Genomic DNA, 26,168 nt, shown 5'->3' with positions numbered 1-26,168 from the left:
TTTTTCCTGGCTGTCTTGAGTTTCCAATCATTTCTACAACTCTTATTTTTTTGTGATTGAGTGATTGGAGCACATACTTGTTGGTTACAAAAAAAATTCATGAACTTTGGATCTTTTAGGAATTTATTATGGGTCTACTGAAAATGTGACCAAATCTGCTGGGTCAAAAGTGTACATACAGCAATGTTAATATTTGGTTGCATGTCCCTTGGCGAGTTTCACTGCAATAAAGTGCTGTTGGTAGCCATCCACAAGCTTCTGGCAAGCTGTTTGGCCGCAATACCCATCAATGTGTTCGGAGGAGAATAGATGAGGCCTTTAATCCCAGGAACCTACCGTCAAGCATGGTCAAAACAGATTAAAGGCCTCACCTTTTCTCCTCCAAACAAATTGCTGGGTATTGCAACCAAACAGCTGAAATTTTTGTTTCATTTGACATCACATGGACAAAGGTAAGATTTTCTGGACTAAAGTTCTGTGGTCAGATGAAACAAAAATTGAGCGGTTTGGCCACAATACCCAGCAATATGTTTGTAGGAGAAAAGGAGAGACCTTTAATCTCAGGAACACCAGACCTACCATCAAGCATGGTGGTGGTAGAATTATGCTGTAGGCCTGTTTTGCTGCCAATGGAACTGGTGTTTTACAGAGAGTATATGGGACAATGAAAAAGAATCTCTGTTGGTTTTGTCAAGAGGAGTGGTCAACAATTCAACCAGAAGCTTGTGGATGGCTACCAAAAGCGCCTTATTGCAATTAAACTTGCCAAAGGGACATGTAAGCAAATATTAACATTGCTGTATGTATACTTTTGACCGAACCGATATGGTCAAATTTTCAGTAGACCCATAATAAATTCATAAAAGATCCAAACTAAAAACAGGTTAAAAAACACTGCTGGGAATACCTTTATAGCAACAGGGTAAATTGTTCCTCCAATTTCAAAACTCCCCTTTTTGAACATCATGACCGAAGTGTTGTTGACGCAGGTTCCTATGGAAATGAGAGAGCAACATATCAAATAAAAATAGGAGTACAATCTTGCAGCACCTGTCGTCACTCGAAGCTAGAAAAAACATCTTATTCTTAAAGGGGAACTGCACTTTTGTTGGTATTTTGCCTATCATTCACAATCCTTATGTACGGCAAAAGCACGTTTATCTTTTTTTATGCATTTTCAAATAGTAAATAAATGCGATCAAAAGTCCGCTTACAATGGAGCCAAAGGGAGTTGCTCTAATCTGCTTATAAAAGCTCTTAAAAAAAACTTTCAAACACCTCTATTAAGGTTTTATATACATGCTGTAAGTAAATATATAATGTAGTAAAAGATACATTTATAATAACATTTTAATAGTTATGTGTTTTGCTCATTTTAAGCATACCTGGTGCATTAATTTAAAAAACGCATCACAACCTTTGCTTTTTACTTTGACAACATCCGGGATTATTCCTTACTGCAGACTTTGTGAGAGCCAATAGACATGATAAAACATAACTTACTGTACAACGTCTGCTGTTATTAGGATGACGGTTGATAGAATCTTGTTATAGTCCTGTTGAGATGAAGAATAACTCATAATCCTCACAAAGAAAAGGGGAATGCAACCAAGCGTATTTTTGTGTCGTTCTCGCCATTTATCGGGTCTGAATTGGCAGGTTAAGAGGCTTGATTTATAATCTACAATAAAGTTTGACGACCAAAGAAGCAGCTTACCACCTGATGTCAATATAGGCACACAAGCTTGTGAACATGCTACAGTTTGACTGTGTTAGCACTTATAATAACCATATGACTATCCATTCATCCATTTACTACCGCTTGTCCATAATACTTGGTTAATATTAAAGTCACAAAATGCAACTTGAATTTGGCGGTTTTTGGATGGTTATTTATTGTGTTTTAAGGCGGAATAGAGGACCTCCCATTGGCTCTGTTGTAAGCAGACTTTCATTTACTTTTATAAACAAGTTAGAATGCATTAAAAAAAAGTTCAGTTCCCCTTTAAGTGGCAATGACAATGAAAAAAAGATCAAACTTCAGAGTTTACTTACCCTCAGGAAATATTAAAATAGGGAGTTTTTCTTTGTCATTAACGTGATCTCTCAACCTGAAGGCATACAAAAAGATCATGGAGAATACTGATAGGTTTTTCAATATTGCTTAATCAATTTAAGTATATATTGTTAGCTATAAAATGTGTCATTCTTATAGCCAGAACTGTACAGCGGGGCAAAAAAGTATTTAGTCAGCCACCGATTGTGCAAGTTCTCCCACTTAAAATGATGACAGAGGTCTGTAATTTTCATTATAGGTACACTTCAACTGTGAGAGACAGGATGTGAAAAAAAAATACAGGAATTCACATTGTAAGAATTTTAAAGAATGTATTGGTAAATTATGGTGGAAAATAAGTATTTGGCCAACCATTCAAAGCTCTCACTGATGGAAGGAGGTTTTGGCTCAAAATCTTCACAGTAGGTATGGTGTTCTTGGGATGCAACTCAGTATTCTTCTTCCTCTAAACACGACGAATTGAGTTTATACCAAAAAGTTATATTTTGGTTTCATCTGACCAAATGACATTCTCCCAATCCTCTGCTGTATCATCCATGTATCCATTTTGGTATAAACTCAACTTGTCGTGTTTGGAGGAAGAAGAATACTGAGTTGCATCCCAAGAACACCACACATACTGTGAAGCATGGTGGTGGAAACATCATGCTTTGGGGCTGTTTTTCTGCTAAGGGGACTGGACGATTGATCCGTGTTAAGGAAAGAATGAATGGGGCCATGTATCGTGAGATTTTGAGCCAAAATCTCCTTCCATCAGTGAGAGCTTTGAATGGTTGACCAAATACTTATTTTCCACCATAATTTACAAATAAATTATTTAAAATTCCTAAAATGTGACTTCCTGGATTTTTTTTTCACATTCTGTCTCTCAAAGTTGAAGTGTACCTATGATGAAAATTACAGACCTCTGTCATCATCTTAAGTGGGAGAACTTGCACAATCGGTGGCTGACTAAATACTTTCTTGCCCCACTGTATGTTTATTTCCGTGCCTGTTTGGCTTCAACTGTTACCTTCCTAAGAGGTTGTCACCTGAACATCACGTGACAACCTCTGGTATAAGTAAAGTAACTCACTTGTTTTTTTTTATGCATGTAGTGTAATTAACCCAATTTGATCCTAGGTGTGGAAAGACAGTCATGTCAAACCTGCACTTACTTGGAAGGCCAAATGCATTCAACTAACCTTTTAGTCACGAGATGGCGATCTTTCATCTCAGCACGTTCAAACCAAACATGGGGACAAGATCGAACCATAGCTCGCTGGACGACGCCCATCAATCCTCCGTGCACCTGACCCACCTGAACCGGGTTTATTTTTAAAGTCACTGACAAAATGTGTGGATTGTACTAATAAAGAGTCTACCATTCCTATTCCTACCATCGCATAGCAGCCATCATTACAGAGCATAACAATGTCAATAGGAGTAGTGTGGTTAGCAACACAGATTCCTCCTTTTTGGGGTTTGTTTTCCCTGATGAACCAAGACAAAAGCAATGTAAGGATTTTATTTTATTTTTTTAAATGGTGTGTATAATTTTAAGGGATGACCTGTTGTGATAGCGAATGGCGGCAGACAGCCCTCGTGCGCAGATCCTATAGCACATGACATGCACCCACTCGCTGAGCCAGAACTTCATCCTGAAAAGACGGACAAATAAGCAGAAAACGGCCATGAAAACCAGATTAGTGGATAAGAAAAGTAAGTTGTAAAATTGTAGTTACAGCACAGTTTGCATGCAGCCACCTCCAGTTGGGGAGAAATCCCACTGCAGATGTTCCGATGACCAGCCAGGTGAGGCCGATGCAGGCCAGAGTTATTCTAGGGAGAGAGTGCAACATACGGTTTGGAACTCTGATTCAAATGGTTGGTTCCTTCAGAAGCCGATCCACATTTTCAGGAAAATATCAGATTTTTAAGGTGGAACTGTTTAAAAAGAAAAAGAAGGTACATTTGCTAGATCATTAGAGTCTCCTGTGCTCCTTATTTTCATGTGTGAAGTAGCCATTAAAAGCCTACTGAAATTAGATTCATATTCAAAACGGGGATAGCAGGTCCATTCTATGTGTCATACTTGATCATTTCGTGATATTGCCATATTTTTGCTGAAAGGATTTAGTAGAGAACATCGACGATAAAGTTCGCAACTTTTGGTGCTGATAAAAAAGCCTTGCCTGTACCGGAAGTCGCAGACGATGACGTCGCAAGGGTGAGGGCTCCTCACTTCCTCACATTGTTTTTAATGGGAGCCTCCAACAGCAAGAGCTATTCGGACTGAGAAAACGACAATTCCCCCATTAATTTGAGCGAGGATGAAAGATTTGCGGATGATAATATTGATAGCGAAGGACTAGAAAAAAAAAATAAATAAATAAAGTTAAAAAAAAAAAAACGATTGCCTTGGGACGGATTCAGATATTTTTAGACACATTTACTAGGATAATTCTGGGAAATCCCTTATCTTTCTATTGTGTTGCTAGTGTTTTAGTGAGATTAAATAGTACCTGATAGTCGGAGGGGTGTGTCCACGGGTGTCTTGACGCCAGTGTCTGACGGAAGTCGACGGCAGATACAAGGACGGCGCAAACTCCACAGATCCCCGGTAAGAGGCAACTTTTTACCACAATTTTCTCACCGAAACCTGCCGGTTGACAAGTGGTCGGGAACCATGTTCGCTTGACCGCTCTGATCCATAGCTTCACCTCCGGGAATTTTAAACAAGGATTTACCGTGTGTTTGTGTGGCTAAAGGCTAAAGCTTCCCAACTCCATCTTTCTACTTTGACTTCTTCATTATTAATTGAACAAATTGCAAAAGATTCAACAACACAGATGTCCAGAATACTGTGTAATTGCGCGATGAAAAGAGACGACTTTTAGCAGCAAATGGTGCGGAGTTAATATTTCCTGACAGTCCGTGACGTCACGCACACGCGTCATCATTCCGCGACGTTTTCAACAATAAACTCCACGGGAAATTTAAAATTGCAATTTAGTAAACTAAAAAGGCCATATTGGCACGTGTTACAATGTTAATATTTCATCATTGATATATAAACTATCAGACTGCGTGGTCGGTAGTAGTGGGCTTCAGTAGGCCTTTAAGGGTTAAAAGGAGTTTGGCAAAGCTTTCTCTGGTAATATAACTATATTAACACAGTCAGCATTGCCATAACTCAACAATTCATGTTGATAATGTTGTTTATTTAATTAACACCAAGAATAATTAACTAAAATGCTCCAGCCTAAAATATTGTGATTATTCATACTGTCTTATCTTTAAATTATTTTTGCTTTATTTAATTTTTTGGATGAGTGAAATCTGTTGTTTCAAAAATATTTAAAAAACTTATTTTAAAAATAATTGTACAATAGTTATCTTATTCAAACTTCACATCAACTCTAATTTGTAAGGCACTTTTATAAAGTTAAAATTCGACCTAAAAGTGCATGACAGAGTTAAAAAACAATGCTGCAATGACTAGTTATTAATAAATCATTTGCAATGTGCTGCATTTCTATTGGGTGTCAACCCTAAAGTTCAAATTCTTTTTTTTTTTTTTTTCGGATTTCACTTTTTTGTTTTGTTATATAATGGATTGCTTCTTTTTACACTTGGGTGACTTTCTTAGCCCCTTCCTCATCATCATTTACAAAACAGTTAGGGAGTGTTAAAAATGTTTGTAATGTAATTTAACACATGGCTTGTACAGTAAATAAATGTTTTATTACAGGGACAGCTTGACCATGGAACAAGACATGATTGATGAGAAGTTCTATTGTGTTAAACCAGTGGTTCTCAACCTTTTTCAGTGATGTACCCCCTGTGAACATTTTTTTAATCCAAGTACCCCCTAATCAGAGCAAAGCCTTTTTGGTTGAAAAAAAAAAGAGATAAAGGAGTACAATACAGCACTATGTCATCAGTTTCTGATTTATTAAATTGTATAACAGTGCAAAATATTGCTCATTTTTAGTGGTCTTTCTTGAACTATTTGGAAAAAAAGATATAAAAATAACTAAAAACTTGTTGAAAAATAAACAAGTGATTCAATAATAAATAAAGATGTCTACACATAGAAGTAATCATCAACTTAAAGTGCCCTCTTTGGGGATTGTAATAGAGATCCATCTGGATTCATAAACTTAATTCTAAACATTTCTTCACTAAAAAATAAATCTTTAACATCAATATTTACAGTATGGAACATGTCCACAAAAAAATCTAGCTGTCAACACTGAATATTGCATTGTTTAATTTATTTTCTCAGTTTATGAACTTGCATTCATATTTTGTTTAAGTATTATTCAATAAATATATTTATAAAGGATTTTTGAATTGTTGCTATTTTTAGAATATTTTCAAAAAATCTCACGTACCCCTTGGCATACCTTCAAGTACCCCCATTTGAGAACCACTGTGTTATACCTTGAAGGTTGCAGTGCATTTTTAAATCCCCAGGGAGACATTTAACTATTAAAAGCAGTGTGCGTGTACCTGAGTGGTGCCAGGATGCAGTATCTCACAAATATACCAAGGCCATATACCAGAGTCAGCCTCAGACTTATATACTGGAAGTCATTGTTTGTGCGGGTCAGCAGGTTCCATGACACCAGTTCCTCTGAAGAGAATCTCTGTGTCACCTTTGTTAAAAATTTGAAATGCATTACAATACCATACACACGTACGCTATTATGGATGTGAAATAAGGGAAGATAGTGCACCTCATCCTCTACAATGCTCTCAATTCCTCTGCGAGTGAAAAAGAAACTGTCGCTCAGCGTAAAATCACCGCCCACTGATGGTTTGGGTCGACTCCGTCTTAGTTCCTCAAGCTCTTTCTCCATGGAGCCATCTTCCCTCTGAATGAGACCTGACACACAAACACGCACAATAAAAAAAGCATGCCTCCAGAAAGTATTCACAGCGCTTCACTATACACATACTCAGCGGCCTAGTGGTTAGAGCAGGGGTGTCAAACTCATTTTAGATCGGGGGCCACATGGAGAAAAATCTACTCCCAAGTGGGCCGGACTGGTAAAATCACGACACGACAACTTAAAAACAAAAAAAACAACTTCAGATTGTTTTCCTTGTTTAAAAATAGAACAAAGACATTCTGAAAATGTACAAATAATAATGTTTTTTTTGTTTTTTTACACTTACATGTTGCGGTTAGTAGTATTGGTTGATTGATTTATTTAAACTTTTATCAGTAGATTGCACAGTACAGTACATATTCCGTACAACTGACCACTAAATGGTAACACCCGAATAAGTTTTTCAACTTTTTTAAGTCGGGGTCCACGTTAATCAAGTCATGGTTTTCTATCTTTAGTTATTGTTATTTATAATTTCTGAATAAATTGTGTGATATTGTTTATCAGTTAACTCATTGGAATCCATTTTCAATCTATCAAGATAAAAAAATTATATCAAAACCAAATAAAAGGATGTTATTTATGTAGCTTGCTCATTTTCCTCGACTGGTGCACTAACATCAAGTGGTTTATTTTCTTTTTTACATATGTAGCATCATCTACAAAGATACAAAGAATTGCTATTGTGACATCTAGTGAACACATTTAGAAAAGCAGTTTCTTTCATTTCAAATTTTCGGCTCGATTTTATACTTAGCAAACTCATCCCGCGGGTCGGATAAAACCTGTTGGTGGGCCTGATCCGGCCCGCGAGCCGCACGTTTAGAGTGTCCGCCCTGAGATCGGTAGGTTGTAAATTCAAACCCCAGCCGAGACCTACCACCCGGCCGAGTCATACCAGAGACTATAAAAATGGGACCCATAACCTCCCTGCTTGGCACTCAGCATCAAGGGTTGGAATTGGGGGTTAAATTACCAAAATGATTCCCAGACGCAGCACCGTTTCTGCCCACTGCTCCCCTCACCACCCAGGGGGTGAACAAGGGGATAGTTCAAATGCAGAGGACAAATTTCACAACACCTAGTGTGTGTGACAAACGTTGGTACTTTAACTTTAACTGAACTTGTTCTCTTATTTGTTATGTTACAGCCTTATTTCAAAATGGAATACATTTGTTTTTGTCCTCTAAATTCTACAGATAACACCCTGTGATGATAAAGTTAAACTTTTTTTGGAAAATGCATTTAAAAAATTCATAGCCTTTGCTCAATACTTTGTTGATGCACCTTTGGCACCAATACACCCTTGAATCTTTATTAATACAATGCCACTAATTTGGCACACCTATCTTTGAGCAGTTTCGCTCATTCCTCTTTGCAGGACCTCTCAAGCTCCATCAAATTGGATGGAAAGCGGTGGTTTTCATCCAGGACATCTCTGTACATTGCTGCATTCATCTGAGTCTAGTCAAGGACAACCATCTCTGCAGCGATCCACCAATCAGGCATGTATGGCATATTGCCAGACGGAAGAAAGTTTGTTAAAAAGTTTGCCAAAATGCACCTGAAAGTCTCTCAGACCATGAGAAATAAAATTATCTGGTCTGATGAGACAAATATTGAACTCTTTGGCGTGAATGCCAGACGTCATGTTTGGAGGATACCAGGCACCGTTGATCACCAGGCCAAAACCATCCCTACAGTGAATTTTGGGGGTGGCAGCATCATAATGTGAGAATGTTTTTCAGTGGCAGGAACTAGGAGACTAGTCAGGATAAAGAGAAATATGAATGCAGGAATGTACAGAGACATCCTGGATGAAAACCAATGCTTCTCATCCAACATGATGGAGCTTGAGAGGTACTACAAAAGAGAAATGGGCAAAGAGGAATGGGCGAGATTGCGAAAAGAGAAACATGCCAAGTGTGTGGCATCATATTCAAAATACTTAAGGCTGTATTTACTACCAAAGGTGCAAAAACAAAGTATTTAGCAAATTCTTTAAATACTTATCAACACATATTGATTTTTTTTAATAGTTTTTGTATTTCTAATAAATTTGTCAATATTAAAAAAAGAAAAATATATATTTTTTCACATTGTCAAAATGGTGTATAGCTGGTATTCTGACAGGTGACTTTTCCCGGAAATGAAATCCAGTGGTGGTCAACCAAGCCAAGATGGCTGTTGTACAGCAAGCAGAGGCTTACATATTCTTGCTAAAAGCAAATACCGTATTTCCTTGAATTGCCGCCGGGGCGCTAATTAATTTAAAACCTCTTCTCACTCCTGCGCTTACCAAAGGCATGCGGTAAAAGTAAGCATGCGCTAATTATTTTAAAACCTCTTCTCGTTCCGGCACTTACCAAAGACATGGAGTAAAAATTTGAGTGTGATGTAAGGATACCATCATGAAAAGCACATTTAATAAAAAAACAAACATTATTATGGTCTTACCTTTACTTATATAGTCCATGCCAGCTCCTTCTGATCAAAAGCATCGATAACTTGTTTATAGAAGTCTTCCTTATCTTTCTTCAGTTTTAAAAGTCTCTCTGTCTCGATGGACATCTTCCTTTATTACCTCCTCCAGCACATATCACGTCACTCATTTCACTTCTTCTGCAGCAGAGTAGTTGCAAGAAGGATCACTAGCGCCCTCTACCACCAGGAGGCGGGAGTCATTTAATGATTCATATTTGACAGACGCAGCTACGGTATTGTGACAGTCTCAAGCCCTCGTCTTGCGGGTTCCCAGGACATGGCTTGAGCAGTTTGACTTTGTTTATTTTTCAATAAAACCTCAGTACAGGTCGTGCTACCGCTTCTCCTCTCCACTCGCTCGCAGTCTCCTCACTGCCATCTTGGGCCGGGCTCCAGCGTGCCCCGCCTGTCGGTCGGACAGGTATATTAATAAAACAAAGCTGCTTATTGTTCTTTTTAGCATGCCGGTATTCAATAACTTGGACCTTAAATCCTACTGAATAGCTCTTAATCTTCATCCCTTTATGCGATTTCAAATTACCGGTATTGAAATCAGCCTCCTCGATTTTGAAAATGATGACAGGGGAAGTGTCACTAGTGACGTCACGAGTTTGACCAGGCGGTGATACTAAGCATGCGCTAATTATTTTGCGAAGCGAGTTTGACCCGGCAGTAATTCAACACAGGCGCATACTATATGCCCGGCGGCAATTCAAGGAAATACGGTATCAGCAAAAAAAATTATAAATATGCCATGGAATAGATCCTTACACCTTATCAAAAAATTATTTGTTGAGTGATATCAGGGATATATGTCGGTCACACTCTCAGATATATCAAAGTATTGTGTTCCAGATGCCATCCTACATGACAAAACAGAGGTGAACTTGGAAAAGCATGGTGGTCTACCACTTCTTTGTGTGTGGCTAGGTCAAGGAAATTTGTATCAAGACTCTCCCAGATAAATATCCATCATTTTTACTTGGGTAAGGTTGCATTTAACTTTGGGTCAAGTTTGTTGCTGTTGCACGCGCCGTTTACGAATAGCATGTATTACCCTTTTTTTAATGAATATAACTATAGATGTCAACATTGTATATGTGCTTTAAGCTTCATTTATAATCGTGGTCTTTGGTAAAATCTCTCTCTCTCTTTTAGGTTTTGCTTGCATTTGCCTTTTATTTTTTAGACTCGCCCAGTTGGTGCTTTTCGAAGCAGTCGTAGCAAACGTGTTTAAGAAACACAAATAATAATACTTAAATCGGAAATAATAAACGTTAAAAGTATATCAAACAAACCTTTAACAAAGTAATCACTGAAAATTAATGCATTCTTCAACTCTGCTCCTTTGGACTGGAGTATGTGCTGCTTTTCTGGTCATTTCGTAAAATCTTGCACTCTTCCTCTCTTTTTAATTACCTGTCCAGGAACTTTGAAGAAACGTTTATCCTTTTTGCGATTTGAACGATCTGTTCAGCCGAAAAACAACACAAGCATGAATGTATTAATGTGGACCCCGACTTAAAGAAGTTGAAAAACTTATTCGGGTGTTACCATTTAGTGGTCAATTGTACGGAATATGTACTGTACTGTGCAATCTACAGTACTAATAAAAGTTTCAATCAATCAAGCATAGGGCATTATATCTTTGACAAAGGCTAAAATGCAGCAAGTACCCATAGAAAAGTACCACGCGTATTCATTGGGCCGGACATACTGTATTTTTCGGACTATTAAGTCGCAGTTTTTTTCATAGTTTGGCCGGGGGTGCGAATTATACTTAGGAGCGACTTATGTGTGAAATGATTAACACGTTACCGTAAAATAGCAAATAATATTATTTAGCTCATTCACATAAGAGACTAGACATATAAGATTTCATGGGATTTATCGATTAGGAGTGACAGATTGTTTGGTAAACGTATAGCATGTATAGGATGACTCTTACCATAATATGTTACGTTAACATACCGAGCACCTTCTCAATGGGTTATTTATGCCTCATATAACTGACACTTATTCAGACTGTTGTTCACTATTCTTTATTTTAAATTGCCTTTCAAATGTCTATTCTTGGTGTTGGGTTTTGTCAAATACATTTCCCCGAGAAATGCGACTTATACTCCAGTGCGACTTATATATGTTTTTTCCCTTCTTTATTATGCATTTTCGGCAGGTGCGACTTATACTCCGAAAAATACGGTAAGCTGGACGAGACGTCATTCACATCCCAGCAATTGTTTGTAGAACTTTGTGGACAAAAAATAATGTAGTCCATTTTAGAATAAGGCTATAACATGACAAAATATAGAGAAGTGAAGCGTTGTGAATATTTTCCGGATGCACTGCAAAATGGCCAGCAGCATGCCTGCTTACAGACAAAACTTTCTTGGCTAACAGATAAGCTTGCTAAAACTCAAACTAAACCCTTGCATGAGTGACAGTCCACTAAACCGTTATTCCAGTTTCAACTTGACATTATCTGATAACACCGGGGGCAAAATCCAAGATTACAGATAAGGGCCTGTTTAAAATATCCATTTGAAACATGTACTTTTACATATTAATTCTACCTTATTACGCACAACCCATATTGTTTGAAGTGTGCATTATATGGAACAATGAATGTCACAGCGACATAATTTGCAAAAGCCACTTGACGCTGATATATGATTTCTTCTTACTGGGCGTGTTAGGCTATCGAGTAATTGCTTTTTGCAAGATAGTTCCCTCAGCAGCATTGCCTCGTTGCCTGTCATAAACCTGCAGACACACTTATATTTTACACATGCATCTTGTTTGGTGACTTTCAAAACGGGTTCATTGCAACATGCTTGTCCAGACTTGAACTTGATTTTGCAACATGCCTGTCATTTAACCTCAATCTTTCACAATGTGTATTATCTATGCCAGGGGTCACCAATGCGGTGCCCGCGGGCACCAGGTCGCCCGTAAGGACCAGATGAGTAGCCTGCTGGCCTGTTCTAAAAATAGCTCAAATAGCAGCACTTACCAGTGAGCTGCCTCTATTTTTTGAATAGTATTTATTTACTAGCAAGCTGGTCTCGCTTTGCTTGACATTTTTAATTCTAAGAGAGACAAAACTCAAATAGAATTTGAAAATCCAAGAAAAATTTTTAAAGACTTGGTCTTCACTTGTTGAAATAAAATATATATATTTTTTTACTTTGCTTCTTATAACTTTCAGGAAGACAATTTTAGAGAAAAAAATACAACCTTAAAAATGATTTTAGGATTTTTAAACACATATACCTTTTTACCTTTTAAATTCCTTCCTCTTCTTTCCTGACAATTCAAATCAATGTTCAAGTATTTGTTTTTTATTGTAAAGAATAATGAATATATTTGAATTTAATTCTTCATTTTAGTTTCTGTTTTTTTAACGAAGAATATTTGTGAGATATTTTTTCAAACTTATTATGATTGAAATGTAAAAAATATATTCTGGCAACTCTAGAGAATCTGTAGAGTCAAATTTAAATCTTATTTCAAAGACTTTTGAATTTCTTTTAAAATGTTTGTTCTGGAAAATCTAGAAGAAATAATGATTTGTCTTTGTTAGAAATATAGCTTAGTCCAATTTGTTATATATTCTAACAAAGTGCAGATTGGATTTTAACCTATTTAAAACATGTCATCAAAATTCTAAAATTAATCTTAATCAAGAAAAATTACTAATGATGTTCCATTAATTATTTTTTTAAATTTTTTCAAAAAGATTCTAATTAGCTAGTTTTTCTCTTAATTTTTTTCGGTTGAATTTTAAAGAGTCGAAATTGAAGATAAAAACTATGTTTCAAAATTTAATTTTCATTTTTTTCATGTTTTCTCCTCTTTTAAACCGTTCAATTAAGTGTTTTTTTCATCATTTATTCTCTACAAAAAAAAACTTCCGTAAAAGGAAAACATTTTTATGACGGAATGACAGACAGAAATACCCAGGGCACCAGGTCGCCCGTGAGGACCAGATGAGTAGGCTGCTGGCCTGTTCTAAAAATAGCTCAAATAGCAGCACTTACCAGTGAGCTGTCTCTATTTTCTGAATAGTATTTATTTACTAGCAAGCTGGTCTCGCTTTGCTTGACATTTTTAATTCTAAGAGAGACAAAACTCAAATAGAATTTGAAAATCCAAGAAAATATTTTAAAGACTTGGTCTTCACTTGTTTAAATAAATTCATTTACTTTTTCACTTTGCTTCTTAGAACTTTCAGAAAGACAATTTTAGAGAAAAAAATACAACCTTAAAAATGATTTTAGGATTTTTAAACACATATACCTTTTTACCTTTTAAATTCCTTCCTCTTCTTTCCTGACAATTCAAATCAATGTTCAAGTATTTTTTTTTTATTGTAAAGAATAATGAATACGTTTGAATTTAATTCTTCATTTTAGTTTCTGTTTTTTTAACGAAGAATATTTGTGAGATATTTTTTCAAACTTATTATGATTAAAATTTAGAAAAATATTCTGGCAACTCTGGAAAATCTGTAGAGTCAAATTTAAATCTTATTTCAAAGACTTTTGAATTTCTTTTAAAATTTTTGTTCTGGAAAATCTAGAAGAAATAATGATTTGTCTTTGTTAGAAATATTGCTTGGTCCAATTTGTTATATATTCTAACAAAGTCCAGATTGGATTTTAACCTATTTAAAACATGTCATCAAAATTCTAAAATTAATCTTAATCAAGAAAAATTACTAATGATGTTCCATAATTTTTTTTTTTTTTTTTTTTTCAAAAAGATTCTAATTAGCTAGTTTTTCTCTTCATTTTTTTCGGTTGAATTTTGAATTTTAAAAAGTCGAAATTGAAGATAAAAAACTATGTTTCAAAATTTAATTTTCCTTTTTTTCATGTTTTCTCCTCTTTTAAACCGTTCAATTAAGTGTTTTTTTCATCATTTATTCTCCACAAAAAAAAAACTTCCGTAAAAGGAAAACATTTTTACGACGGAATGACAGACAGAAATACCCATTTTTTTTATATATATATAGATTTATTTATTAAAGGTAAATTGAGCAAATTGGCTATTTCTGGCCATTTATTTAAGTGTGTATCAAACTGGTAGCCCTTCGCTTTAATCAATACCCAAGAAGTAGCTCTTGGTTTCAAAAAGGTTGGTGACCCCTGATCTATGCACTTACCACTAGATGCAGAGGCTTTAAGTGACTGTTCAACAGTGCTTGCCTTCTGTAACTTCAGTGTAGCCCACTATGGAAAAATACAGACTGTTAGGCAAGTTTTTCACTGATTGCCATGGCTATACAAAGTCTAGTACCTCCAAGGTTTTCACCAGGATGTTCATGTAGGTTTCAGAGACACCCAGCGAGAAGCCAAACATAGACGGGATCACGATGAGGCTGACAATGAGACACAGCCATATCCTCACAGCCCAAACGACCAGAGCCCAGAAGTCCTCCATCTCCACCTCTTCCCACCCTATTGCCTGTCAGGAGTCATTTTATGCAGCCATGCATGACGTCACTTGACTAGCAACTTGAGCTACCCTACGACACATGTGAGTAAAATCACATGATTCCACCGACGAAAAATATTGAACAAACACAATTTAAAAAATAGGCCGACGAGCTTTTAAAGGTGTCCTACCTGCGTTTATCCCCGGCAGCAAAAAGGCACCATTATTGTTACGCTTACACAAACGAGTCTTGTTTCTTCCCACACTCAACTCGAGCTTCTTGAACTGACGCCACGCCCCTCTAACTATAGTGGACTAAAGGTCAACAAGTTGCGTTCAAGAGCACAACAAGAACTCCGTTGATTCCAAGACTTTGTCAGTGGTTCTCAACCTTTTTTCAGTGATGTACCGCCTGTGAACATTTTTTTAAATCAAGTACCCCCTAATCAGAGAAAAGCATTTTTGGTTGAAAAAAAAAGAGATAAAGAAGTAAAATACATCGCTATGTCATCAGTTTCTGATTTAGTAAATTGTATAACAGTGCAAAATATTGCTCATTTGTCGTGGTCTTTCTTGAACTATTTGGAAAAAAAGATATAAAAATAACTAAAAACTTGCTGAAAAATAAATAAGTGATTTGAATCGTCAGGAAAGAAGAGGAAGGAATTTAAAAGGTAAAAAGTGTTTGAAAATCCTAAAATCATTTTTAAGGTTGTATTTTTTTCTCTAAAATTGTCTTTCTGAAAGTTATAAGAAGCAAAGTAAATAAATACATGAATTTGTTTAAAAAACTGAAGACCAAGTCATTCAAATATTTTCTTGGCTTTTCAAATTCTATTTGTGTTTTGTCTCTCTTAGAATTAAAAATGTCGAGCAAAGCGAGACCAGCTTGCTAGTAAATAAATACAATTTTAAAAAATAGAGACAGCTCACTGGTAAGTGCTGCCATTTGAGCTATTTTTAGAACAGGCCAGCAGGCTACTCATCTGGTCCTTACGGGCTACCTGGTGCCCGTGGGCACCGCGTTGGTGATCCCTGCTATAATATATTATCAACACTATATCGATACTAGCGTGTCAAACGTTTTTGCTTTTGTTTAGCTAAGAGAAATAATTGTTGAAAAATGTGTTGATTATTATATCTATATATTAAGGCGTTTTAACAAATACGTTTGTTTATGGATACAAATATTTCTGTTTGACAAAAGTCGTTGTAATATGTGTTTCATTCGCACATCATGATTCAAAATTTAAAAAAAAATCACAATTGTTTTCCCCCCTGCGGCCTCCTTCTAGATAAGTCTATCAAGCGATCGTCCGAGCCGCCGCCATTTTGGAGCGGTATTGGCTCGTGAAGTATGCCTCAATACTGTGCAGCACTGGGATGCGTCAATAAGCGGACAGCGGACACAAAAACCAAGAGAATTACATTCCACAAGTAAGTACAAACAATGAAATGTGTATTAAAAAACAACAACAATTCCAGTTGATAAAAAATACCTGGTCTGTACTATGACAAATGTGTAACTCGAAGTTCGTGCGGCCATGTTTAAACGGTGTCGGTAAAGTGAGCCAACGCTGATTTCTGTCGTAAACAGTTCGTTTTGCTTTCAAAAGGTGACGTTAGGTTTTTCATTAAAATCTGCGAAATCAGAATCGACTCCAGAATTCATAACAAATTGTCTATCTCTAAATGGAACACGATTTTGCTTCCACAAAAATAAACGGAAGAAGTTTTTTTTCGTGATGCTCTGGTAAACGGAAGTTGATCCCATGGATTCGCTAGTAGTAAGTTAACATTGGCGTCAACTTTTACCGGGCAGCCCAAGCTTTGTAAATACAGTGGGGCAAAAAAGTATTTAGTCAGCCACCGATTGTGCAAGTTCTCCCACTTATAATTATGACAGAGGTCTGTAATTTCCATCATAGGTACACTTCAACTGTGAGAGACAGAATGTGAAAAAAAATCCAGGAATTCACATTGTAGAAATTTGAAGAATTTATTTGTAAATTATGGTGGAAAATAAGTATTTGGTCACTTCAAACAAGGAAGATCTCTGGCTCTCACAGACCTGTAACTTCTTCTTTAAGAAGCTCTTCTGTCCTCCACTCGTTACCTGTATTAATGGCACTTGTTTGAACTGGTTATCTGTATAAAAGACACCTCTCTACGGCCTCAAACACTCAAAACTCCAAACTCCACTATGGCCAAGACCAAAGAGCTGTCTAAGGACACCAGGAAAATAATTGTAAACCTGCACCAGACTGGGAAGAGTGAATCTACAATAGGCAAGCAGCTTGGTGTGAAAAAAACCAACTGTGGGTGCAATTATCAGAAAATAGAAGACATACAAGACCACTGATAATCGCCCTCGATCTGGAGCTCCGCGCAAGATCTCATCCCGTGGGGTCAAAATGATCATGAGAACGGTGAGCAAAAATCCCAGAACCACACAGGGGGACCTGGTGAATGACCTGCAGAGAGCTGGGACCATAGTAACAAAGGTTACCATCAATAAGACACTGCGCTGACAGGAAATCTAATCCTGCAGTGCCAGACTTGTCCCCCTGCTTAAGCCAGTGCATGTCCAGTCCCGTCTGAAGTTTGCCAGAGAGTACATGGGAAAATGTCATGCGGTCAGATGAAATCAAAATAGAACTTTTTGGTATAAACTCAACTCATCGTGTTTGGAGGATGAAGAATACTGAGTTGCATCCCAAGAACACCATACCTATTGTGAAGCATGGGGGCGGAAACATCATGCTTTGGGTCTGTTTTTCTGCTAAGGGGACAGGACGATTGATCTGTGTTAAGGAAAGAATGAATGGGGCCATGTATCGTGAGAGTTTGAGCCAGAACCTCCTTCCTACTCAGTGGGTAGAATGTCCGCCCTGAGATCGGTAGGTCGTGAGTTCAAATCCCGGCTGAGTCATACCAAAGACTATAAGAATGGGACCCATTACCTCCCTGCTTGGCACTCAGCATTAAGGGTTGGAATTGGGGGTTAAATCACCAAAAATGATTCCCGGGCGCGGCACCGCTGCTGCCCACTGCTCCCCTCTCACCTTCCAGGGGGTGATCAAGGGTGATGAGTCAAATGCAGAGAATAATTTTGCCACACCTAGTGTGTGTTTGACAATCATTGGTACTTTAACTTTTTAACTTAACTTTCCATCAGTGAGAGCTTTGAATGGTTGACCTAATACTTTTTTTCCACCATAATTTACAAATAAATTCTTTAAACTTCCTACAATGTGAATTCCTAGATTTTTTTTTCACATTCTGTCTCACGGTTGAAGTGTACCTACGATGAAAATTACAGACCTCTGTCATCATTTTAAGTGGGAGAACTTGCACAATCGCTGGCTGACTAAATACTTTTTTGCCTCACTGTATCTGCCAAAGGTACAACGCTTTCGTCATCTCAAACTGTATCTTTTAAGTTTTTTGAACAAAATACACATAATAAACAAGACTACGACTTTATGGCTGAAAATTAACAAATATGCTCGTCTCTTCAGTTTAGTTCAGTTTCAGTTTACTTCTAACATGCATACAATACAATGTAAAGCATCACATATTTCCAGTTGTTTCATTACAGATCGCCCGAAAAGGATTGGGAGAAGCATAGCTTATATAGTCATACTCCTTTTCATTAGTCATTTTATCCAATTTCCTTATTCTCTGTAACAGAAAAGTGAATACATACATTCTATACCATAGTAAGTAAACAAATATTAAATTCATAAATAAGTTTTATCTCAAAATGTGCAGCATGGAGATGCACTCAACACACAGGTAAGACTGGACGAGTCGTGTACATGAGGCTTTCTTTCTTTCAAATAGATTTCATTTTTTTATAGCTATGAATTATAAAACATGTATAAGATTTGTAAATAGAACATCTAACTATGTAATGATTTACTCAACCATCTAAGTCAGGGGTGTCCTAAGTGTGAGCTGTGGGCCATTTCCCGCCACCAGTTTAATTTTATTTGACTGCAGTATGTTGTCGGGGGAAAAAAAACAACAACAGTAAAAATTTTAAGAAAAAAAAAGGCAAAAAGACGTCTGAAAATGTAATACAAATTTTGAAAGTCTAAATATCTGGATGACACTTTGATATTTTTTAATTTGGGAAAGAATGCTACATACATTATATATCAAAACTTAAATTCATTGTGTCTATTAATGAATATTATACAAACTTTGGCTGTTTGTCATTACATTACATCTATTGTTATGCTCTTTTTTTCCTCATATTTTTACTAATTTTTACCCTAATTTTATTAAAAATTAGGGTGTTTGTCTGCAAATGCCCCCCTGGCCGCACTTTAAAAACCACTGTAGCCTTTAAAGGCCTACTGAAACCCACTACTACCGACCACGCAGTCTGATAGTTTATATATCAATGATGAAATATTAACATTGCAACACATGCCAATACGGCCTTTTTAGTTTAGTAAATTCCAATTTTAAATTTCCCGCGGAGTTTCTTGTTGAAAACGTCGTGGAATGATGACGCGTGTGCGTGACGTCCTGGGTTGCAGGGGACATCTTAGCGCAACACCATTTGCGGCTAAAAGTCGCCTCTAATCATCACGCAATTAAACACTATTGTGGACATCTGTGTTGCTGAATCTTTTGCAATTTGTTCAATTAATAATGGAAAAGTCAAACTAGAAAGATGGAGGTGGGAAGCTTTAGCCTTTAGCCACACAAACACACGTGTTTCCTTGTTAAAATTCCCGGAGGTGAAGCTTTACTATGGATCAGAATGGTCAAGCGAACATGGTTCCCGACCACTTGTCAACCGGCAGGTTTCGGTGAGAAAATTGTGGTAAAATGTCGCCTCTTACCAGAGATCAGCTGTGCTTGCGCCGTCCATGCAGCTGCCGTCGACTTCCCTCAGAGACTGGCGTCAAGACACCCGTGGACACACCCCTTTGACTATCAGGTACTATTTAATCTCACTAAAACACTAGCAACACAATATAAAGATCAGGGATTTCCCAGAATTATCCGAGTAAATGTGTCTAAAATCATCTGATGCAATCGGCTTTTTTTTTTCTTTTAACTTTTTCTTTTCTTTTTTCTAGTCCTTCGCTATCAATATCATCATCTACGAATCTTTTATCCTCGCTCAAATTAATGGGGAAATTGTCGTTTTCTCGGTCCAAAGAGCTCTTGCTGCTGGAGGCTCCCATTATAAACAATGTGAGGACGTGAGGAGCCCTCACCCTTGTGACGTCATCGTCTGCGACTTCCGGTAAAGGCAAGGCTTTTTTATTAGTGACCAAAAGTTGCCAACTTTATCGTGGATGTTCTCTACTAAATCCTTTCAGCAAAAATATGGTAATATCGCGAAATGATCAAGTATGACACATAGAATGGACCTGCTATCCCCGTTTGAATAAGAAAATCTCATTTCAGTAGGCCTTTAAATATAATAAGTAAAACATGTCTTTTTTTATGAAATAAAAAAATATCAAAATGGCCCCGGTATACTTTGACTTTTCGTTATGCAGCCCTCGGTAAAAAAAGGTTTGTGCACCCCTGAGATATGTACTTAACCTGGTATGTTATGGAAGTGAAATGTTTTAACGCCTCTGCAGGTTTCCTAAAGAAAAAGAATTGAGGAGGCAGTGGGAAGTGGCTGCGAGAAAAAAAGGTTTTTCCGCCACAAAGTCCTCCGTCCTGTGCAGTGAGCACTTTAAACCACATGACATTGATGCTACCGGCCAGACTGTCAGAATAAGAGAAGGTGCCAAACCATCCGTCTTCAACTTCGAATACCGTCTCCAAAAAGTATGTATCTCATATTACAAAATGGGTTTTATTCAAGTCTTCAAGGTTTTAACAAGTATGTTTCCCCCTCCATTAGCATGTGTTTACCAGGACTACTAAAACCTCCAAAAAGGCTCAAGAGAGATTGAAAGTGGAGCTTGAATGTTCAGGAAATTTGCAACAAGCTAAACCACCATCATTACATCCTCCTAGGGTAGTAAGTATTTACGTTTGCTACGACTGAAATGCTCGTGAGCCTAATGCTAGTTGTGGTCATGCTCCAACCCAGAGCTGGGCAAATATTTTAACTCGGGGGCCACATTGAGAGAAAAACATGTCTGGGGGGGCCAATGTGTATTTGTGTATAAATGATATATACACATTTAGCTGTAAAAATCTGCTGTACAGTATGTTTGGGTCCCTTTATTCAGGAACATTAATACCAAAAGTCACAATGTCCGATAGAACTCTAAAAAAGTTATAACAGGCCACCTAAAAAAAATACGGAATGGAATTTTACGTTTTTTTACTGAATGGGAAATCCAAAATGTACATTAAAATAAAGAAAGTGGGATTTACAATATTAACTATGCACAAGAAAACAATGAATATTAACAACATGAACATCGCTCCTCGTTTACTTCTCAGACCAGGTCCTCCATTGACATCTTTTACAATCAAGCAAAACACAACTAAAATGTGACAAACAGAAACATATCAATGCAAAGTGTAATAAACACTTACAATATGATATATTATCACTTTTATGAAGAAATTTGTCGTAAAAATTTGCTTCCGCATCTGTTTCTGACACACGTGTTTGGGGCTGGCTGCTCTGAAAACGAACCCTGCCCACTCTGGTTTGTTCCTCATCTGAGCTGATGGAGCGTAGATTATCGTAATAACTCGTATAACACCCAAAAGGGCAGATTTCACCCATTGAAATACTTTCTATAGTTCAAGACTTACGGTCATTTAAAAACACTGCACATCCTAAAGGCGGCTCCAATTTTGATGTTAAAGGTCTAAAAAAAATATGTAGAACGTCCGGCAGATTGAAAATCATAATGGGCTGCATGTGGCCTGCGGGCTGGAATTTTCCCAGATCTGCTCCAACCTGTCACATTCACATGCACAAATGTTTAAAGTGGAACAGCACTTTAAAAAAACAAACTTTGCCTATCATTCACAATCTTAATGTAAGACCAGCACACATGTTTTGCTTTTTTTATGCACTCTAACTAGTAGATAAATACGAGCAAAATTCCGCTTAAAATGGAGCCAATGGAAATCGCTCTATTCTGCCTTTAAAGCACTTAAAATAAACATCTGAACACTTCCATCAATGATTTATATACATATTGTAAGTGTACATGTAAAGTAGTAACAGGCACATTCATAATAACATGTAATATTTATGTATGTTTGCTTATTTTAATCATATGGCGACACATTACTTTCACAAACGCATCACAATATTGCTTTTTCCTTCAATAACATCACTTATTACAAACCGCGTTTCCATATGAGTTGGGAAATTGTGTCAGATGTAAATATAAATGGAATACAATGATTTGCAAATCATTTTCAACCCATACTCAGTTGAATATGCTACAAAGACAACATATTCGATGTTCAAACTTATAAAAAGGTTTTTTTTGCAAATAATTATTAACTTTAGAATTTGATGCCAGCAACACGTGACAAAGAAGTTGGGAAAGGTGGCGATAAATACTGATATAGTTGAGGAATGCTCATCAAACACTTATTTGGAACATCCCACCGGTGTGCAGGCTAATTGGGAACAGGTGGGAGCCACAATTGGGTATAAAAACAGCTTCCCAAAAAATGCTCAGTCTTTCACAAGAAAGGATGGGGCGAGGTACACCCCTTTGTCCACAACTGCGTGAGCAAATAGTCAAACACTTTAAGAACAACATTTCTCAAAGTGCAATTGCAAGAAATTTAGGGACTTTAACATCTACGGTCCATAAAATCATCAAAAGGTTCAGAGAATCTGGAGAAATCCCTTCACGTAAGCGGCATGGCCGAAACCAACATTGAATTACCGCGACCTTGGATCCCTCAGACGGCACTGTTTCAAAAACCAACATCAATCTCTAAAGGATATCACCACATGGGCTCATGAACACTTCAGAAAACCACTGTCACTAAATACAGTTTGTCGCTACATCTGCACGTGCAAGTTAAAGCTTTACTATGCAAAGGGAAAGCCATTTATCAACAACATCCAGAAACGCCGCCGTTCATCAGTCCATCCAAGATGGACTGATGCAAAGTGGAAAAGTGCTCTGTGGTCTGACGAGTCCACATTTCAAATTGTTTTTGGAAATATTCGACATCGTGTCATTCGGACCAAAAGGAAGCGAACCATCCAGACTGTTATCGACGCAAAGTTCAAAAGCCAGCATCTGGGATGGTATGGGGGTGCATTAGTGCCCAAGGCATGGGTAATTTACACATCTGTGAAGGCACCATTAATGCTGAAAGGTACAAACAGGTTTTGGAACAACATATGCTGCCATCTAAGCGCCGTCTTTTTCATTGACGCCCCTGCTTATTTCAGCAAGACAATGCCTAGCCACATTCAGCACGTGTTACAACAGCGTGGCTTCGTAAAAAAAAGAGTGCGGGTACTCTCCTGGCCCACCTGCAGTGCAAACCTGTCTCCCATTGAAAATATGTGGCGCATTATGAAGCGTAAAATACGACAGCGGAGACCCCGGACTGTTGAACGACTGAAGCTCTACATAAAACATGAATGGGAAAGAATTCCACTTGCAAAGCTTGAACAAATAGTTTCCTCAGTCCCAAACGTTTATTGATTTTATGGCACGTGTTGCAGCCATGAAATTCTAAGTTAATTATTATTTGCAAAAAAAAACCAAACAAGTTTATGAGTTTGAACATCAGATATCTTGTCTTTGTAGTGCATTCAAGTGAATATGGGTTGAAAAGGATTTGCAAATCATTGTATTCCGTTTGTTTACATCCAACACAATTTCCCAACTCATATGGAAACAGGGTTTGTACTACTCACTGCAAACATCATGAGAGACTACATACAGTAATTAAACATCACGTACTATACAACGTCTGCTCTCACGAGCATGCGGACTGTTAGGATGTTGATATATTCCCGTTTAGATGAAGAATGACTCGCAAAAGAAAAAAGGGGGCGGAACGACGCATCTTTTCAGGTCTTTTTTGCCGTTTCCAGGTCTAAGTTGGATATCAAAGTGCACAAATTTCTCAGTTAAGTCCACATCGTTTTACTAACAAGGTGTGAGGCATGACTTGTAGTCTAGAATTAGCTTTCACGTGCTCCAAGGCGAGAACGCAGCTCACCAGCTAATGATGTCAATACAGCAAGATAAGGAAGTTGTCTCTCTCTCTCATCAATGCGCCTTAACGTTAACGCTTATAAGAACAATATCATTAATACTTGGTTAGTATTCAGGTCACGAAATGTAAATGGAATATTGTTGCACTTTTTGAAATGTTATTTATTGGCGTCATGGCTGCCATTGGTTCCTTTATAAGCAATTGCATGTTATTGCAATTGTGTTCTTGTCTCTCCTAAGGATTGTGAATTTTGGACAAAATTCCCAAAAAAGTGCAGTTCGACTCTAATGGAGGTTATGTGGGAATGAATACTTAGTGCTGTAGCATGACTCAACTCACGGGAGTTATCTTTAGGTACACCTGCACAAGCTGATGCTATCAAAATGTACGCTGTATCAATAATTCTGCCTTACAAGATAATACTTATACTTACTTGTTATGGAAACTATTAAATTAGCAAAATGTTTATTATTGGGTTTGTACTTGAACTGCACTGCTCAGCTCTAGGACTGTTTTTAATATTTTGCCATTCTTGTGTGGAGTTTGCATGTTCTGTCCATGACTGCGTGGGTTCCCTCCGGGTACTCTAGCGGCTTCTTCCTACTTCCAAAGACATGCACCTGGGGATGAGTTGATTGGCAACACTACACTGCCCTAGTGTGTGAATGTGAGTGTGAATGTTGTCTGTCTATCTGTGTTGGCCCTGTGATGAGGTGGCGACTTGTCCAGGGTGTACCCCGCCTCCTGCCCGAATGCAGCTGAGATAGGCTTCAGCGACCCCGAAAAGGACGAGCGGTAGAAAATGGATGGCTGGATGGATGAACGTACAGTAAATTAATGAATTCCACGGGCAAACTCTCCCCATCATAAAATTATAATGACTCTACAGTTAATTTTACTAACTGTCATACAAGTAAAAGGTGCTGATATTTATAAGTAAACTAAATAAACCTGCAATTGTTATGAAAAAGCTACAGACTTTTTTAAGATGCTCGCTTAAAAGATGCTCGCTTAAGAGGTTCTAATAGGAAATTGACAGGAAGGGGTTTGCAGTGCGGCACCGCCATCTAGTGGCATTTTATAGTTGTTGCTCCTATTAAGTTGTGTAGTGTATTGTCTGTCAAAAATGCCAAAGAAAAAGCAACTAACATTTACAACAATTGTATATAACCTACTAAGCATATTAGTAGGTGATGACTCACCTACTAAGTGCACTTTTTTTGTCAGATGGTAATTGATTTATGTATTTTTTGGCACTTAAAAAGTTATTTCTGAAACAATTTTCTAGGATCACTGCTACGCGCTGCCTGCATCTCCTGCTGATGTTAAGGCCAGACTGACTGAAGCCTTGGCGAGAGTGGAGAGTCTGGAGCACGAGTTGAGGAACGTTAAGGACAGACAACGGAGGTCCAAGAACACTGTGTTTTGTCTTCTGGAGCATATGAGGGGCAAAAACCCTATTAATGTAGATCTCAAAGAGAAGCTGCATTCATAATCAGGTGAAGTCACACTTATATAGTAGCTCACGACATTGAGTACACCACCCCCCATTACAGCAACCATTGCAGTTAAATCTTTTCAAGGTACAATACCATACATCCATCCAACCATCCATTTTCTACCGCTTGTCCCTTTTGTAGTCGCGGGGGGTGCTGGAGCCCATCAGAGCTGCATTCGGGCGAAAGGCGGCGTACACCTTGGACAAGTCGCCACCTTATCGCAGGGCCAACACAGATAGACAACATTCACACTCACATTCACACACTAGGACCAATTTAGTGGTGCCAATCAACCTATCCCCAGCGCTGCAGTGCTAACTGCTAAAGCTGACAAATACGGTGAAACCCTCGCTGAAGTCACTCGTTGCTTGGTAACAGACACTGCCTTTAAAAGGTACCACCTGAATGCTTCTGTATATATGTATATAGTATAATATTTTTTTTTTCTACAAACAAGACGGTGAACATAAATCGTTCTCAGGACTGGACTGTGCACCTTACCTCCTTTTGCACTATTTTTCTTTTTCTTTTCTTCCTATGTTTTGCATATTTTGTAGACTGTCGCACTGATACTGGAGTTGCTTATTTCATTGTACCTGTGTATCGTGACAATAAAAGGCATTCTATTCTATTCTA

The 26,168-nt window shown here is 37.6% G+C and overlaps 2 protein-coding genes across 5 annotated transcripts in view; one reads left to right on the top strand and one right to left on the bottom strand.

Annotated features, from left to right (window-relative positions):
- The window catches only part of agpat9l (1-acylglycerol-3-phosphate O-acyltransferase 9, like), a 20,936-nt gene extending 5,702 nt beyond the window's left edge, over positions 1–15,234 (bottom strand). The window contains exons 1-11 of one of the 4 annotated variants that reach the window (XM_061898086.1): positions 15,072–15,234; positions 14,743–14,971; positions 14,609–14,675; positions 6,802–6,950; positions 6,575–6,720; positions 3,824–3,898; positions 3,628–3,717; positions 3,457–3,550; positions 3,262–3,377; positions 2,056–2,111; positions 908–993 (exon numbers count right to left, since the gene is read on the bottom strand). In XM_061898086.1, the coding sequence (XP_061754070.1) occupies positions 908–993; positions 2,056–2,111; positions 3,262–3,377; positions 3,457–3,550; positions 3,628–3,717; positions 3,824–3,898; positions 6,575–6,720; positions 6,802–6,950; positions 14,609–14,675; positions 14,743–14,886 (1,023 nt within the window). In that variant the 5' untranslated portion in view covers positions 14,887–14,971; positions 15,072–15,234. Of the gene's footprint in view, positions 1–907; positions 994–2,055; positions 2,112–3,261; positions 3,378–3,456; positions 3,551–3,627; positions 3,718–3,801; positions 3,899–6,574; positions 6,721–6,801; positions 6,951–9,414; positions 9,575–14,608; positions 14,676–14,742; positions 14,972–15,071 lie in introns of those variants that run through there. The other 3 variants (XM_061898093.1, XM_061898099.1, XM_061898105.1) reach the window with 3 other exon arrangements.
- LOC133541844 (THAP domain-containing protein 2-like) lies at positions 14,936–26,168 on the top strand. Its single transcript, XM_061889224.1, has 7 exons — positions 14,936–14,944; positions 16,176–16,317; positions 19,743–19,837; positions 19,980–20,149; positions 20,496–20,688; positions 20,765–20,884; positions 25,322–26,168. Exons 1-7 carry the CDS (start codon positions 14,936–14,938, stop codon positions 25,526–25,528), a joined length of 936 nt encoding a protein of 311 aa, XP_061745208.1. The 3' UTR covers positions 25,529–26,168.

This window comes from Nerophis ophidion, linkage group LG01, assembly GCF_033978795.1.
Source record: "Nerophis ophidion isolate RoL-2023_Sa linkage group LG01, RoL_Noph_v1.0, whole genome shotgun sequence".
In the NCBI taxonomy this organism is placed as follows: domain Eukaryota; kingdom Metazoa; phylum Chordata; class Actinopteri; order Syngnathiformes; family Syngnathidae; genus Nerophis; species Nerophis ophidion.
The sequence above is the reverse complement of the archived record's forward strand: the minus strand, read 5'-3'. Positions and strand labels throughout refer to the sequence as shown.

Excerpts from the sequence above, each read along its gene's own strand:
- LOC133541844 (XM_061889224.1), top strand. Across the intron at positions 16,318-19,742 it reads AAGAGAATTACATTCCACAA|AGATCAGCTGTGCTTGCGCC; the intron begins GTAAGTACAAAC and ends GCCTCTTACCAG. Across the intron at positions 20,150-20,495 it reads GTCATCGTCTGCGACTTCCG|GTTTCCTAAAGAAAAAGAAT; the intron begins GTAAAGGCAAGG and ends ACGCCTCTGCAG.